Below are 17,682 nucleotides of genomic sequence, written 5' to 3'. Positions count from 1 at the left end.
CTAACAAACATTTCTCCAATGAAGACATACAAATGGCCAATAGGCACATGAAAAAATGTTCAATGTCACTATCAGAGAAACGTACATCAAAACTACAATGAGGTATCACTTCACACCAGTCAGAATAATTAAAAAGTCCACAAATAATAAATATTAGAGAGGGTATAGAGAAAGAGAACCCTCCTACACCGTGGGTAGGAGTGCAGTTTGGTGCAGCCGTTATAGAAAACAGTATGGAGATTCCTTAGAAAACTGAAAATAAGACTTACCCTGTGATCAAGCCATCCCACTCCTGGGCCTATATCTGGAGGAAACTCTAATTCAAAGATACATGTACCCCAGTGTTTACAGCAGCACTATTTACAATAGCTAAGACATAGAAGCAAACTAAATGTCCATAGACAGATGACTGGATAAACAAGCTGTGGTACACACACACACACAGGAATACTATTCAGCCATAAAAAAGAATGCCATTTGCAGCAACATGGATGGACCTGGAGATTGTCACACTTAGTTAAGTAAGCTAGAAAAAGAAAGAAAAATAGTATATGATATCACTTATTTGTGGAATCTTAAAAAAAAAAAGACACAAATGAACTTATTTACAAAGGAGACTCATAGACATAGAAAATAAACATGGTTACCAGGGAGAAAAGCAGGAGAAGGGATAAATAGGAAGTTTGGGCTTTGCAGATACTAACTACTATATATAAAATAAACAGCAGGGTCCTACTGTACAGCACAGGGAACTATATTCAGTAACTTGTAATGGCCTATAATGAAAAAGAATATGAAAAGGAACATATATACGTATGTACATATATGAATCATTACACTGTACACCAGAAATTAACATTATAAATTGACCGTACTTCAATTAAAAATAAATAAATAAATAAAATTAATATCCCTTTATGGATTTCCTTCGTGTGATTTTGGTAATGTAGCATCCAAACATGACTGAGGGAAAAAAGCTATTTATGCCAGGTCCCTTTCCCTCACCTTTAAAAGCCAGTTTAAAAACACAAATAACATTTTTCTTCGTCTTTAAAGACATAAACATCACTTACATTGTCATCCCATAACAGACCTTTTATTCAAGGGTGCAATCTATTGGCACCAAACTGAGTGGAGAATAAAGTGTAAACAAGAGTCTGAAATGTGACTTTTTTACAATGCTAGCAGGTAAACAATAAATAAAACCACCATAGCCTATGGTCTTTATTAACAAAGTTTATTGTTGGAGTCAGTTCCTACCTACTGGGGAGTACAACTATGTTTCAATATGTGCTCTAGTAATTCTAGGGTAATAGCCGTTCTGCAAAATAGTCGTACTGGGGCTCTGTTAGGCATAGATCATAATTAAGTCAGTGGAAGAATGAGCCCAGAAAAACCCTGACAGTGGAGCCATTACTCTAGGGAAGTTCCAGTGCTATGCAACCTGTAAGGCATCATCTATCAGCTGACGATGAGACTCAAGGAGGTGTCAGTGGAATGAAACAGGAGTTGAACCCATTTTCTACTCTTCTCTGCAAGATAACTATGGCTCCAATGCAGGAACCCAAAATTAGGTCTTATAAAAGTCCTTTAAACTCCCAAAGCAAGTAAAATTGGACATAGAGAGGAAAAGGGCCAGGAACCAGGACAGTGGAGGATAAATTAAGAGGAACAGGAGGGAATGAAAACTTCTGGAATGAACAGTAGCTGGATTTGGATGCCACTTGAGATGACAAGGATTACAGTAAAAGCAGGTGGGGAAATAATTCAAATATCTAAAGTTATTCAGATATCAGAAGTTAAGCGAAACTTCCCCTCTTGGAGAAAAACTGGTTTTAAATAAGGAGGAAGGTGAATCACTAATAGGTAAATGAGTACCTGAGTAGAAATAGGTGTTTCAAGATGCCAAAAGGAGTATGTTATACAAATGAGCTGGGTCTACAGGAGGGAAGAGTGGTTACGGTAGCCTGTTATCCAGATTTGACATTGGAATGACATTTCTAGCAATGGCTTTGTCTATGAGGTTCTGGCATATTTTCTGTAGCACAGATAGCTTTGAAGGAATGTTTTCCTAACACCCAGCTTATGTGGGAATGCAAATTACTATAGTGTAAAAATTCAAAGACCTCCCACCTATTCCTGCAGGACAGAAGATTAGAAGTCTTGAAACAGCAGGGCCGAAGGCCCAAGCCCTCTTACCACTCTTGTGATAAAAATATTAAAGAAATTAACAAAACAGGTATCAGATGAGTCAATGAGCCTTGTACCATGTAGACAGCAGATAATTTATCGTGACTTCTTCTGCAGGCAGCCTGAGAAACAGAAGAGCTTGGGCACTAAATGCTACCCTATCATTAAATATAATAATAAAGAAAATTAGGGCCATTAAGTGAGACCCTAAAAAAGTCTAGCTGCCAACCAGATTGGGAAGATAAATAAAACAGCATAGTTTATTTTAACCTGTATCTTCCACACTAACCTAGTCTGTCTCTAGAAAAGCCATCTGCTGGCACCAGGCCAGTATGTCTGAATTTTGTGATCATTAGCATCTCATTTTTCCAAAAGAGAAAATGTGTAAGTAGCAGGTGTGCATCAATGACCAAGTCCACAAAGCCTTTTCTGTAGTCTCGACCTGTGTGGGGACAGGTTCTACGGATGGAAGCATTTTGAAGGGCAGAAGAAAACATTTACTTGGGGTTCTCTCCACAGAAAGGAACTGGCGGAGTTGGGCCTGTCTGAGTCGCTTGTTGGTGCTGAACAAATGGTCTCTTCGCCAGGAAATACCTTTGTTCATTCCTATTTACAGGTTTCTTCCGATGGACACATGGAGTAATCTCTAAAACAAGAAATGAGGCAGAAGCAGTTTCTTTTCTAGTCACGGCTTTGATGAGATTAAGGGTCCTGGACTTTTCTGACACCTCAGGGATGTGGGGCGGGGCCGGGCCGTGTCCCAGGATGGGACGCTCAGGCTGCTGTCCAGGCCTGGGCGGTTCCGGGCCCCACGGCCCTTTCCTGTTGCTCCCTGTGCATCCACACTTTGAGGAATCTTCTTGAGGATTTTCCTCCCCAGCTGTTCCAGACACAGTTCATTTACTGGAAAACAGAGAGAACCTAAGTGTGAATTAACCTTTGGATTTTAGACATTGTGTAACTTTAAACAAACATAATTATCCCGTGAGTCAAATTTCCAAACAGATGAGAAGTGGCAGTTTTATACCCATATGTCTCCTCCTAAATGTCTTGTTCACTGAGAATACCTGTTTACTTCTATTTACTTCCTCAGCTAAAAAAAAGGGCAGGTGTACGGAGAACTGTGGCTGTCAAGATGAGCCAAAGCTCATGGATGGGACTGGATGGACATGCCTACGTTCACAGCTGCAGCCTAGCACTGTTTTTTTTTCCTTTCCTCTTTGGGCAGTTTTTGATTCAGTCTTTTGGGGGTAGCAAATAGCTTAGAAAATTAAAAATGCACAAAAATGTTATCTAAAAAGGAGAGGGGGGAAAAAAAGTAAAAAGATAAAAATTCACTATAATTCAAAGTTCGATACCCAGTGGAGGCAGTATATTTAACACAAAAGGGAGGCTGAATTCATGGAGTGAAAGAGTAGAGGACATGAGAGGAAAAAGAAGCACTTTTGGTAATTTTGAATGTAATGGTAAGCAGTCCTTGACTCCGTAATTCTGGGGATCTCAGAATTACAATAGGGTTCAGTGACAGGTGTACAATTTGATTTGGGGGCAGGGAAGGGGACAAAAGTCACTCTTCAACTTATACAGCATACAGGCGGGGGGTGACAGAAGATTTCTCTTAGCACTTCATTTGGAGAGGGTAGGATGGAAACACCTAATTACACTTTAAAGGAAAGAAAAGCGTGTCGAGATACTTTAGGTCCTCTATAAAAGACGGAATGCTCTCTCTTCATAATAAACAGTGTGTCTGGAGGAAGTGACAAGTAGGGAAATGAGAACAAGAAGGTACAATGAAATTGGGTCTGTTCTCTCTGAATGTCGCCCACTGTATGTGCTCATTCTCCACTCTCATGGGGTGTGTGCAAGGTGGGGAGGCTCACGCTCTAGTGTTGTCTGCTAGTCCCCAACTCCCCGCTTCCTTTTAAAGCCCTTCTACACTCAACTTTGAAAATTCCAGACCCTAATTGTCCTCAGTCCTCGACTTTACGCTCTGTGGTCCTGGATAAGCACCCTGGTTTGTGGTTTTTTGTCTTTTGATGCAAAGTTTCAATTTAATAATATCATCCTTCAGATGTCTGTGGACTATGAGAAATTACTATAATTGCTCACTCCATGTGAATGTCATCAAAATAATGTTTTAAAAAACATTTTTGAATTCCTAGGGAAAAGCGAGCATAAGCTATTTCTTTCATTTCCCACTCGGCTACTGCAGACGACCCCAAAACGGAGACCTGAGACCCAGAGGACACAGTCCAAAGGCACACCTGTCCTCATGTCACGGCCCTACAGGTCAGCCAAAGTGGGCAAAACTGTTCCACGTGGATCAGGTACACCCACCCACTGGCCCTGAATGTTCAGCAAGATTTATACGGGGAAGAAAAAAGCTGGCTATTCAGACAAAACTTTTTTGTTGATGGAGCCATGTCAGACAACGCTCCTCCCGGCCCAAATACTTTCAGCATCAGGGCTCTCAGATGAAACATTCTGGCAGCCCACTCTTTGTTCTTTTTACACATTATACAAGTGCTTCTGGGCCCAGGCCTCAGAGCAAAATACCCAGGCAATAAGCGAAGCAGCCAAAGTTTCACATGAAGGAGAAGACGCTCATGACCGTTACATACAGCACTGTGCTGCCGGCTCAAAGAGTTCTAGGATACAGAGGGAAATAGGGGCAAGAGAAAAGGTGTTTGTGGAACCCAACTTGTCCCTGGGGGAAGGCGCCGGGCCTTTACTCCCGACTGGTTACCTTGGCTTTCCCTCAGTTGCTCTCGGTCAGGCTCTCCGCGTCACACTCTTTGGGCGGCTCCCCTCCTCCTGGCAACTCGCTCTCGATCTCCCACAGCACATCATCTTCGTCTTCCAAGTTGCTGGAGATGTGGCACTTCTTGAAGCCCTGAACAATGGATTCACTTGAGATGCTGTTCCACGCCACCATGACCCACTCCAGAAAGAGCCCAAGGGGGGGCTTCTTGGCGTTCCCGGTGGGACTCAGTGCCAGGTTCCCCGCTAGGAGCCAGTTGGAGTACTGGGCCCGGACACTGTCATTCAGCGGTTTGTAGACCACCACGTCCAACACCTGCAGCTGCGAGGTCAGGCCCCCCGGGATGATGACCATGTCGGTGTTCATGCTCTCCATGGAGCTCTTCACCGAATCGGTGGCGTGGCCCCGGAAGCCGTTCAGTATCAGCATCCCCCGCTGCTTGGGCACTGCGCCCGTCCTCCGCCTCCACACCACTTCCAGCCAGTCCTGCATCAAGTCCTCCGTCATCCAGCCATATCGGTGGCAGCGGATTTCCATGCCACTGGGGAACTTCCCCGGGGGGATGTACGTGCCCCTCAGAATGATGTATGGAGGTAACTTCCTCCCATCAGCCAAGACTCCCAGCATGGCTGTGATTTTCAGTTTCTCCCTGCCGGGCGTCTTGACCAAGACCGGCTTTTCACCCTGGTTGTCCACAGTCACCCTCGATGGCACCTCCAAGCAAATGGGCGTCTCGTCTGCATTTCCCATCTGAGCCACCTGGTAGTCGTGCGTCCGGCGCAGAGCCAGGACGCTCCGCTGGTAAGTGACGAGCTTCTCCGTCAGGTCTTCGGGCAGCTGCTGGGGCACCGGCACCTTATGCCGCAGAGACAAGTCATACCTTCGCATCATTCTTCGGCACCAACCCAGGCTGGCCTTGAACCCTTTCTCTGGAATGTTCATCTCCTGGGCGATCTCGAGCGCCTTCAGCTGCATGGCCTCCCGGGTGATGGGGTCCCCTTTGGCCTGCATGTAGCGGACGTACTCCGCCACTCGCTGGTCCACCAGAGCGAAGCGCCCGTTCTTGGGGCCCCGGAAGGCGCGCCGCATGGCGTGGGCGTTCTGCAGCTGCGGCTTCACCTTGCGCCAGTCGCGGACGTTTTTCTCCAGCACGCCGAACTGCTTGGCCGCCTGGCAGTTGTTGGTGCTCTCGGCGTACTCCACCACCATCAACTTGAACCCGGCATCGTAGCTGCGGCGCATGCCCCGGCTGAACTGGAACTTCCCGGCCAGGTCGTCGGCCGACAGGTCGTACCCGGGGAAGCCCATGGCCATGTAGAAGGGGTACCCCTCGCCCCACTCGGGCAGCTCTGTGATGTCCCGGGGCATACGGAGGCCAAAGCCGTCCAGGTGCTGAGGCTGGGGAAACTGGGAGGCCGCGTTCATCGGGCCTGCCCAATCTGGAGGCTTCACGTCGGAGTCTTCGTTTTCTGGCAGACAGACAAGGAGGAGCGAAGATAGTACCAGTAAGTAAAATGATTTCCAGCTCACTCCCTGATTTGGGGGGGGGGGGTTCGAAATACCAGGAATACCTTAATCTGAGGTTTACTAGAAGCAGTAGGTTTAATAACATGTAACACTTCCGAAATCCTTACCCATGTGCCAATTCCCATGGATTACCACATCAAATTCTCACGACTGTTTCTCTGCTACTTCTTTGCAGCTGAGTCTAGGGTAATGAAGTAATGCATCAAGGTGGCTGAGCCAGAAAATGGCAGAGCTGGAAACTGAACACAGGCACCAAGCTTGGATCTCATACTAATTTTCTGGGCCATGCTTCAGTCAAAATAACCTTTACCTGGATGAGAAGCCCAATACAGCCCATTCTACACATAATAGTACAGAATTTGGATTATCATGGGATGAATCACATCCTTTAAACCAAGAAAATCTACAGTACTACCACACTTAGCAAAGCTTATAAGGCAGAAAACTGGTTCCTGCATACCAGTGTTAGAGCTGGGTTTCATTGTATGTTTCTATGTAGAAGGTGGTCACAGAAATGGAACGTGTCTCAGGGAAATTACCATATCTCACCAAACCTAAGATGCTACACATTGCAAGATGCACCACCGTATGCCATTACAGAAAAAAAATTTAGTGGGAGAGTAATAGCTCAGTGGTAGAGCGCATGCTTAGCATGCATGCATAAGGTCCTAGGTTCAATCCTCAGTACCTCCATTAAAAAAACAAACAAAAAGAAAAAAAATGCCACTAATTAAACTAAAACATGCTATCAATTTTAAGGGGCATTCTCAATTGCAGAGATGTTAAAATGGTGAGGGAAAAAAATGTGTCTTAGAATTAATGAAATATGGCATTTTAAATGATCACAGAGAGAAGGCAAATAAAACCACTCTGGCTGTTTGGAAGCTGTATTTATCCAACTCCTACCCTTATAACTATGTTTCTTGATAAAAGACCATGTGCCTCTTAGACATATTTGCTCAAATGTGTACTATAACTGCTGTTGCTCTTTCTATCCAAAAAGAAAAGGACAGGACAAGTAAATAACCTGGGGTGCATGCTTTGCCACACTATCTCCCTTAGTTTTCAAAGTGTACAGTATGCTACCAAGGCACCCAGGATGTGTGCTGGACCAACACCATACAAACTTCAATTTGCTTCAACTCCATCACAAGGGTGCACGTTGAGATTTATATTACCCAAAGTCAGATGAAGACATGAAGGCTCAGAGAGGTGGATGAAGTTGCCTAAGGTCACACAGCACAGGAAAGAGATTTTGAAACTTCTTAATACCCCACAGAACGTACATGGAAACTTAAAATCCATCTTCATCATTCCCCACTGGCTGGATGCTGGATTGGGTGAATCATAGTACCTGCAAAAGTTCCTCCTTGGAGCTGCCAGTCGTCAGAATGATGAGATTCCTCCTCCCCTTCCAACCGAGTGATCATGTCGGGCTTAGGGAATGGGAATTCTGTTTATAGGAAATAAAACAGGTAACGGCTGTGTGTTGCGGTCCTGGAGCACTGCCAAAATAAATACTTTATAATACTTAAGGAACCCTCCCCTCCACTCTCACCCCACCAGGGTCTTCTCAATATGGAGATTTATGAAAGGCAGGGGAAAGGGCTCAGGGATACTTAAAGAAAAATTATGATTGGACTATGTCTGTCCAAGGGAATTTATGGATCACCTGCAACAACCAAAAAAAAAAGAACTGCATCTAGCAGGGAAGTGGGTGGATGCAGCCACTGATCTAATGAATGTTCTGCTACCTGTATGAGCAAATGGGAAAATCCGTCTAAATGGTTAACATTCTAATAATATGGATATCAATGTGGGGAAGGAAGCAAGGAGTCTTTGGATTATGTCCCCAAGCTTCTGAGGCTCACAGGGTAATAAGGAGGCCTGCCTTCCTGCCTAAGGAACACATGAAGCACAGCTTCAGACCCGTGGTGACATTTTTTAGATTATGTCTTAATTTTTCTTTTTTTTGATGTGAATGCCTGGATTGAATGAGGATGGGCCTGAGAGCTGGCACAAGTTGCCAACTAGAAAGACACAATATTTATATCCTGCCTAAATCAAAAACAGGAAATTAAATGGGCACAGGCATTGAGGGGACAGAGTCCAAGTTCCAGAGAGAGGGGTGTTGGATACACCAGGGAAGACATGGAAACAATTCTCTGGGCTCAGAGCTTCTAGGAGACAAAGGAAAACAAAGCTTTACCCAGGGACAGGACAGTTTCATAATTCATCCTCATGACCTCCCGGTAGAGGGCCTTTTGTTGCTCCGTCAAAACTTCCCACTCCTCATCAGAAAAATATATGGCCACCTCATCGAATAGGGCCGGCACCTGCAACAGTGAACAGGCCTTTCTCAGCGACTCGCAGGCACACACCGACACAGATCACACACCTTCATCTCACAGGCGAGGGGCTGGGACCCAGGAACACATCACTCACAGGGATCTGAGAGGCAAAACCCGGACACCAGCAAGGTCCCCCCGTGCCCTGCTGAGTGCCCGTCCGTTCACAAATGCGAGCGGCACCTTGAGAATAAAACTCCCCACCACCAAAAACCAGGTAAGGAGACACTGGACATCACATCCCATCACATCACAGGGAGAGCTCATCACTGCTCACCCCTCATCCAGTGCTGGAACCAACCACATTCAGGGAAGCACCCTGAGACAGTTCCCCCTGCAACATGCCCATCCCTACCCTGCTCTCCCCCTCAGTCACAGACCCTCAGGCCGGGGTGGGGGTGGGGTTTCCTGGGCACTATTCTCCATTTCCGGGGGAACTAGCCCCAGCGTTGGACTCAGAACCCAAAGCTGCCCAGGGAGGAGCCAGTGAGAGAAAGGGCCTCATCCGGCCGTTTCCAATCCACAAGAGCATGAGTAGGAGGAGAGAAGGACTAATTAGAGCTTGAATTTATGTAATGAGATACTAGAGCAAACTGGTTTGCTTTGATGCCTGGACACACAGCACAAAGCCCTAAGGGCAGGGAAGGGCACTCTGCTCCCCTCTCCCTAACCGTCTCCCCCCACCTCCCCGCCCCCAGTGGAAGGGGGCACCTGGGAGGCTGGATGCAGCCAAATCACGCAGACCAACTTCCTCTTGCTCAATTATTTGCTTTTCTTTTTACTATGTTTTCTTTCGGTCATTAAAAATCCTGGGTTCAACCCCCAGTACCTCCATGGAAACAAAAAAATTCCTACTCCAAAGCTCATCGTGTTCAGTGGTGAGGGATCAGTGGACGGCTGCTCTCAGAGCTATCCCCCGTGGCTGACTCAGGAGTGCAGGGGATCACAGTAATATTTCTCATCAGCTTAGAAAAGTTCAGTGCACAGTCTGCAGCTTCTTTAGGTATCTGGCCATCAATCATTTAGATGTCCTGGCCTTTCCTGATTCCCCAAGCCCACCTCGTCCCTCCTCACCCTGACGGCCCCTTCCACATAGGGAGAACTTCCTAGGGAAGGCCCTGGAACTACTTCATTTATTTTCCCCAACAACTCCATTTCATCAAGGAGGAAACTGGCTCAGAGCAGTCCTGTTTCTGGTCCAAAGTCACACAGCCAATAAATGGGAGGGCTGAGATTGGGACCTAGTGCTATCTAACTTCAAGGCTCCCGGCCTTACAAGGACAGAGTGGTCTCACTGGTGACCAGCGCTCTCGCCCCTACTCCCACCTCCCGTGCTCAGGGGTCCTCCGCTGCCCGCAGTTCCCTGAACAAATCTCCGTGTCTCTGACCCTCCGTGTCTCCGCATATGGATCCCCGCTGCCTCAGAGGTCCTCCCCATTCCTGGCCTGGCTGACCCCCACCCACCTTCCTGGACTCAGCCCAGACGTCCTGCTTCCCAGGAAGCCCACCCCAAGCCGGGCCGCGTGCCCTGAAATGTCCTGGGCTCGATGCTGTGGGGGTGCCTCTTGCCTTATGTATCTGCTCCTTCCACCAGAATGTAGGCTCACTGAGGGCAGAACCTGGGCTTACTCCGTTTTGTTTCCCTAAGCCGAGGACACTTCTGGTAGATAGTAATCCCTTAAAAACATGTTTCTGCGTACAAGATTTAAGCAAATAATCTCTGGACTTCCCTTCTCTTGTTCCACTTGGAATCGTTTCAAATAATCATTAAAATTCAACTGTCACAAAACTGAGCCTGCTCTTTGGAGTTAGAATGGACAAAAATCCCAAGTGTAACATACCAAGAGGTACGAATGAATTGGTCTCTGGGCTCTGCTCAGCCTTCAATGATCTGGAAAGCCAGTCGGCCAGGAATTTTCCATCCCACCCCTTCCCACTTCCCAGGCTTTTCAACAACTCTCCCTTTGGCCTTTTCTCTCCCTAGGAAATTCCAGATCTAGGCCATACCTATTTATAGTCGCTTTCCCTTTGCTGATAAAACAGGACACAGGACCTGCTATGCCTGTCATTTCAGAGGGGCCATCGATATGGATACTTGTAGAAGGTAACACGTCCCAGGCGTGGTACCACTGTCAGCAGCCCTGAAGTGGTGAGAAGGCAGCTGGAGGCCAGGGCTGGATTCATCTCCTATTTCTGATCGAGCCATGGAGGGTCCTCAGACAAGCCCACATTATGCTCCAGAGGTGCACAGGGCAGCGGCTTAGAAATTCCCCTCACAGCCACCTTCTGTGAGAATCAGCGAGCCTTCCGCCAGGCCCTCCCGCGCAGGCCTCTCCTCTCTCCACAGAGGCCTTTTATCTGGCCGAGTGCAGCAGAAGGTAAACAGGGCCGGCCCCTGGCAAAACTCTGAAAGCAGGCAGCAGTGTCCAACCCCCAGACACCCTGGCTCAGCCTCACAGGTAGGGGCCCTGGATCCCTGCCCTAGGCCCTCCCCGCAGAAGATCAAGGCCTCATCAGATAGGTGTTCTCCCTTCAGCTCATGTGCTCGGCCCAGCAAGCGGGCCCTCCAACACTTATCTTCTCACACACCACCCAGGCACACCGCTGAGGCCACACACCTACCCAGTAAAGCCGGCAGGGATCTGAGGGTAGAGGCTGGTCCCAGTGCACCGACAGAGTGCCTGACGTGTGCCAGGAACCATGGAGGGTGCTCCCTCTGGCATGGCTAAATGCATTCTCTTATTGCATCCTTTAATATAGCGATGGGGGACTTCTCCCGCAATGTTATGGGTGAGGAAACCAGGCTAATAAGTATCTTGCCCAAGGTCACAGAGTTATTAGAAAGTCTGGCTCCCCAGCCTGTGCTTTCTTGCCAGCCACTCAGGCCTCTGCATGGTGGCTGGAGTGAACCCTAGGGCCCTTTAGAAAGAGCGGCCCTGAGGGTGACGTCCTCGGCATGTAAGGAGAGAACTCAGACTCAGTGTAGCACACAGCCCCTCGTGGGGTTTACATTTTTATAAGTTTGCTCTTACTCCATCACATGATTCTGTTAGGATATGCTCCCTATTCACTGCTGCTACTACCCAATTCTTCCAGCCAGGCCAGCTGGATGGCAGCCCTCTCCAGTGTGAACTATTGTAAGAGGCTTTCACACATAACCACTGGCCTCGCCTCATCCTCTCCTCCTGTCAGCTCAGTGCACCAAGCCTTCCTTAAATAGTTTAAATGGTTCCTTTCAACCAGCAGTAGGTGACAAAGACTCTGTCTTCACCCAAACTTTAATTAGGCTCCACTGAGTCCTCTTCTCCACCAGGCCTCCATCTTGGCTCCCCTCCTGTCCTCAGCACACCCAGCCCAGTTTTAGCCAGAATCCTAAGTCAGTTTAGAAAGAACCCCCCACCCTTGATGTCTCCTCTTGGTAATTTTCCACCTGCTGAGCCCTCCACTCTGCTCTTTGGCCATAAATCCCCACTTCGTGTTTACTGTTGCGCATCACCTCTCTCCTTTATTGTGACAGTCTTGAAACCTCTCTCAAATAGTCCTGAATGGTCTTCCTTATCATCTGAACAAGTGTCAGAGTAATTTTTCTTTAACATAGGTCAGCAGACATTTAGCTGGTGTCCACGATATGCCTGGCACTGAGTAGGATACAGGGAATCCAGGGGCACAGGAGAGATGCAGTCGTGGCCTCCTGGACTTCCAATCTTGTTGGCGATAAGCTATGTGGCTGAAGGGGGACTGTTCCCATAACCAGTTCCTCCATTCTTCACTGTGCCTTTTAAAGCTACAGGACTGTTTTCTCAGGAATGCACATACACCAGGCTGGGCTAGACTATTTTTACTTCCTACGTCTGCCTGAGGAGAAGACTTAACACAAGCCTGGCTCCCAGGCCTGCCCGACAGCCGAGAGTGGACCCCAAACCTTCTTACTTACCCATCCACCCTCTGAGCAGATTCGGACTTTCTGCATGTCTGTGGGGCCATCCTCTAGCTCCCGGCTCTGAATCTCTTCTTCTTCTTCCTCTTCTTTCAGGGTCAAATTAAGAGGGTAGGCTGTGGACTCCATCTCTGCAAGCAAGATTCATTTCAGAAAAATCAGGCTAGTGTGAACTCTTCATCTGCAAAGTCTGTGATGGCGAGGGGAGGGCAGCTCAGCCTACACAAACCTTTTCAGCCCCAAGCACAGTATGGCTGGATCCTGAAGGAAGGGGACAGAGTCAGGCCTGGGGAGTAGGGGCTCTGGGGAAAGCACCAGGAAGCTGGAAGGTGACATATTTAATTATGATAAGAAGGGGTGCAGGCAGATAGCATACCTGGCTGCCTTCAAATATTTAAAAAGCCATCTGGGAAGAGAGACCAGACTGGTTCTGTAAAGACCCAAGGGCAGAACAGGCGGGTGGGTAAACATTCCGAGAAGAGGTTTCGAAGAGTGCATGGGGAGGCAGAACTTTTTCACGGCTAGTGCCACCCAAACATGGAATCAGCAGCTAGACAGGGGTGTTGGCTTCCTATCAAGGAAGGTGTTTGAAAACAGAGCACTTGCACAACGGGGTTGTTCCTACAGGCCAGTTCAGCATCAGGAGGTTGGTTGGCCCAGAATACCCATCCCCTGGATCTTCCAAATTCAAAGGTTCTGTCCATGAGCCTGGTCAGAAGTTCGAGTCGTTCTGCCTTAAGTGACTTTCCAAGCCCAGGAATCAGTGACGGTTCGTGAGGGCTAACGCCTGGATACCCAAGAAGGTGCACAAATCAGCTGGGGCCAGGCTCTGGGGGCCTATCCCCACCGGGAAATAACTCGATGCCTCTGGGCCGCAAATTCTCTTTCGTTGAACTCCTTGACCAGTACAATGGGCCGCGCTCCTGCCCTCTAGGGGCACGGGCAATTCCTGGGTGTGGAGTGAATGTGCATCTTGTCGACCGCATCCTCCGGGGCTTCCAAAGAAAAATCCTTCGAGAATTCAAAGTCACTTCTTCGATATTTCCAAGAAGGACAGGCGAATGCGGCAGGAATAGGTCTGGGGCGGGCGGAACAGGCTTCAGATCTCTAAAGCTGGGGCCGAACTTGGCCATGGCCTATCCCGCCGGCTCCCTGGAGGGAGGTTGCGGAGAGGGTGGGGCGCGCCGACCCGCGGCGGAGGTGGGTGCCGGCGAAGAGGTGCCCGCAGCTCCGGCCGCCGCCGCCCACCCCCGCTGCCCGGCGCCCCGCCCGCCGCCGCCGCGCCCCCGGGCGCGCTCGGGTTTCTCCAGCCATCTTGTCCCATTTCCCTTTCTCCGCGGCCCCGCGCCGGGGGCGCTCCCGCCGCCCCCCTGCCCGCGCCCGGCCCAGCCCGCCTCCCCGCTTGGCCCGCTCCCGGCCCCAGCGCACCTGCCGAGCTGCCGGGGCCGGCGCCGCCTGCCTCCCCCGGCGGGCCCGCAACAAAGGCGGCGGCGGCGGCGGTTGCAGCTGCAGCCTAGGCGCCCCCGCCCCCGTCCCCGCCGCGGCCGAGCCGCCCAGGGCCCGCGGGAGGGGCCGCGCCGCCCCCGGTCCCCGCCCCCGCTCCGCCCGCCCGCGCGCACTCACCGCCGGGCCGAGCGCCGGGGCGCGGGCCGGGGCCGCGGGTGGAGACGCCAAGGGCTCCGGCCCGGCTGTCACAGCGCCATCCTTTCCGTCTCTCCGGCTTCCAGTGCGCGCGGCCCCTCGGGAGGGAGCGGGGAGGACACGTGGTGGGAGGAGGGAGGGTCCGGCCGGGAGCTGAGGGTGTTGGGAGGCGAGGGGAGGAGCGCGGCTGATGTCAGCAGGCCTCGGCGGCGCCGGGGGGACGGCGCCCGCGCCAGCTCCCGACCCTCCTCCCGGCGTGGCTTCCGGCCGGTCTGCGCCGCGCGCTCCTCCCGGCGGAGCTCCCGACCCTCCGCCCGGCTCCACCTTGCCGGCCTGGACAGTCGTGCCTTCTGCCCTCTCTGCTCCCTCTCTGTCGGCGTCCGGCGCGCCGGTGCGACCTCGGCATAGATGAGGCAGGAAGAGCCTGGATTTATGTTTGAACTGAGTGTAACCTGGGTGTACGCGTTCCTGTGCTCATTTGCATGAACCAGTGCTTTGCACTTGCTTGGCTGAGCACTCAAGGCACTCGCCACGCTTCAAGGAATGCGTTCTGAAGAGATCACCAGCGAAGGAGTGGAGGAAGGTGAGGAAGGGTCTGGGATCTTTCGGGAAGCCTGCTGGTATCCTGGCAGGCATATATTCAGAACTTCGTATGTAATATACACGGAGAAGGAACTTCCTGCTTTTCTTAGTTATTGCCTTGTTACATCCCAAGAATGTCATGCTGTGGAGGAAGTAACTGTATAGAATGGTCTTCTCCAGAATGTTCAAAGGATTTGTTTGCTTGCAGCTCTGTGGACAATACAATAAAAGTGAGCGGAGAAGGCCTCAAGCCCTTCTCATTCCAGAAACGAGATCCTGGGTTTGGGTTTTTGTTGGAAACTCATTAAAGAAGAAATTATACTGACACTTGTTAAAGCGAAAAAGTAGGACTTTATTCAGGATTTTTGAGACAGCTGACAAGACCATCTCAATGGAGGAGAGTTACCCTGCTCAATTCTGAATCCGGCAAAGATGATCTGGGGAATTATAGCCCACAGCAGAGTGAGGGGATCAGTGGACAGAAATTTACGAAGAAGAGATATCAAGGGTAGAGGGACAACAGCATTGTTTGAGGAAATGTGGTCTCAAAATTCAAGTAATGTCGTTGTCAGCTTTTGCTGCACAGCAGTGGGATGTTAGTGGACGGAATGTGAGCAGAGAATTGACCTGTGCTTGCACAGTGGGGCTTGCCTCTGATGCTTCTATGAGTGGCTATGAAGAGTTTCTCCTGGGTAGCTGCTCCTTGAGCCTGGTCTTCAGACAACGTGGGGAGCTGACCTTAACTCAACCCAGAGCCTGGAACCACTCCCAACCAATTCTCTGCCTGCAGAAGAGCTGCCAGTGGAGCCCAGCCTAGATCATCTGACCCATAGTTGACCTAAAGACCAGTAAACATGAAATTAAATACTTTTTATGTAAACCACTGGATTTTGTGGGGAAGGACCAGGCTGGAGGGATCACTTGAGCATAAGAGGCAAGCCATGCTGTGTAAGTACATGTCAATCCTCTACTCATATGATATCCCCTAACATCTTATTAGTCAAAGCAAGTCACATGGCCAGGCCCAAAGTCAAGACCTGGAGAAACACTCTCTGCCCACCAGGAGGCCATGGTAAGAGTGTTGTCTCAGTCTGCTCAGGCTGCCTTAACAAGATACCATAGCCTGGATATCTTAAACAAGAAGACAGTTATTTCTCACAGTTCTAGAGGTTGGGAAGTCCAAGATCAAGATGCTGGCAAAGTAGGTTTCATTCTGAGGCCTCTTCTCTTGGCTTGTAGGTGACCTCCATGTCACTGCGTGTTCACGGGGACTTTCTTCAATGCTATATGTGGATAGAGAGTGAGAATTCTTCCTCTCTTTCTCTTCCTATAAGGCCACTAGTCTTACTGGATTAGGGGCCCACTCTTATAACCTCATTTAAACTTAATTACCTCCCAAAGACTCAGTGTCCAAAGACAGTCACACTGGGGGTCAGGGCTTCAACACGTGAATTTTTAGGGGCCAAGTCAATCCATAGTAGGTGTCAGTGTATGGTACTACCACAAGGGAGTCAATAATTGGAACCAGTGATTCGATCTAAAATTATTCACGACCTTCCCTCATGCAAAATACACTCACACCCATTCCAAGATCCCTCACAAGTCTCATCTAAATCACAACATCAGTTCAAAGTCCAGATTTTCATGACTTCCATCAGGTCCACTTGATCAGGAGACCTATGAACTCAGAAGGCAAGTTATCCCTCTCCCCACCCCTAGGTAGGATGGTGGCGCAGGGACCGGATAACCACAAGGAACACGTTGATTTGAAAGGAGGAGGAGTGACAGGCTGAGCCGTCATATTCCTAGCAATTCTGAAAGCCCCTCCATAAGTGTTGTCAGATCCCCCTGTCCTGGGGGCAGGGAATGTCCCTTGGTTCTGCCCCTGGAAGTGACTCCAAAGTTCACGTTCTTCACGGAATGACTGTCCGTCATTCTCCTTAGCCTCTTCTGAAGAGGCCATGGAGGAATATGCCCTTCTTGGTGGCAGAGCAGCCTTCTCAACCTGCTCCCTGTCTTTAAAATACAGACTCCCACACATCCTTCTACATCTTGAACAGACTCAGAATTTTTTTTTAATAGTCCAGGTTTGTAAGGTGACTTTTGCCCACACAGTTCTCCTAAAAACTTGGTGAGTTTTCTAAGTATTTGATTACAATCTGTATCATGTGCCCAAAGCAACACCTACCACTCTTTTGGGAATACGGCTCTCTTTAGACACGGAAAAGGAAATCTGGGGGCCCTTCAGGCTCCTGGGCCAAGGTTTTTTGTATTTCTAGTGGTCCTTTTGTGCAGCTGGAAGGATCTGCTCTGTGCTCCCTTAGTCCTTTCCAAGGGCTTATAAAGAGCTATACTTTTGATTTGGTCCTTTTCTCAAGGCTGTGTTTTAATAGCCACTCCTGTGATTTGAAGAGAAATAGTTCCATTTCCCCAACTCTGCAATTTCTGTGATCTCCATAGTCCCTCTAATCTCTGCTTGAAATCTGGCCAGTTTTTTTTTTCCCCCTAAGCTCATTTCCTAGCTCTCTTTGCCCTAGGACTTTTGTCAAATGTAGCTAGTAGTGGCTAGTCCACAGCCAACAGTCCAGCTTAAAACTTTGTTCCTCATTTCATTAGGTACGTTATGTTTCAATAATTGCAGGTGACAATTTTATCAAATATCTTACTACTGCATAACATAGGCCATCATTTTTCCA

The 17,682-nt window shown here is 49.1% G+C and overlaps 1 protein-coding gene across 3 annotated transcripts; it reads right to left on the bottom strand.

Moving 5' to 3' along the window:
• Positions 1–1,221: 1,221 nt before the first annotated feature.
• On the bottom strand, positions 1,222–14,538 carry POGK (pogo transposable element derived with KRAB domain). Of its 3 annotated transcripts, none has more exons than XM_074349748.1 (6): positions 14,387–14,538; positions 12,761–12,894; positions 8,688–8,814; positions 7,833–7,931; positions 4,937–6,420; positions 1,222–3,093 (listed from the first exon to the last, which is right to left on the bottom strand). In XM_074349748.1, exons 2-5 carry the CDS (start codon positions 12,890–12,892, stop codon positions 4,949–4,951), a joined length of 1,830 nt encoding a protein of 609 aa, XP_074205849.1. In that variant the 5' UTR covers positions 12,893–12,894; positions 14,387–14,538; the 3' UTR covers positions 1,222–3,093; positions 4,937–4,948. The 3 variants fall into 3 exon arrangements, with proteins under 3 accessions (XP_074205849.1, XP_074205850.1, XP_074205851.1); XM_074349749.1 differs by lacking the exon at positions 14,387–14,538 and adding an exon at positions 14,192–14,339; XM_074349750.1 differs by lacking the exons at positions 8,688–8,814; positions 12,761–12,894; positions 14,387–14,538 and adding an exon at positions 6,586–6,717.
• Between the last annotated feature and the right edge of the window lie 3,144 nt (positions 14,539–17,682).

Source organism: Camelus bactrianus, chromosome 21 (assembly GCF_048773025.1).
Source record: "Camelus bactrianus isolate YW-2024 breed Bactrian camel chromosome 21, ASM4877302v1, whole genome shotgun sequence".
Lineage (NCBI taxonomy): Eukaryota > Metazoa > Chordata > Mammalia > Artiodactyla > Camelidae > Camelus > Camelus bactrianus.
Note: the sequence above shows the minus strand (reverse complement) of the source record. Positions and strands in the feature narration are given on the sequence as shown.

Excerpts from the sequence above, each read along its gene's own strand:
- POGK (XM_074349748.1), bottom strand. The coding sequence starts at position 12,892 with ATGGAGTCCACAGCCTACCCTCTTAATTTGACCCTGAAAGAAGAGGAA. Across the intron at positions 7,932-8,687 it reads TGAAACTGTCCTGTCCCTGG|AATTCCCATTCCCTAAGCCC; the intron begins GTAAAGCTTTGT and ends TCCTATAAACAG. Across the intron at positions 6,421-7,832 it reads CCAAGGAGGAACTTTTGCAG|AAAACGAAGACTCCGACGTG; the intron begins GTACTATGATTC and ends TCTGTCTGCCAG.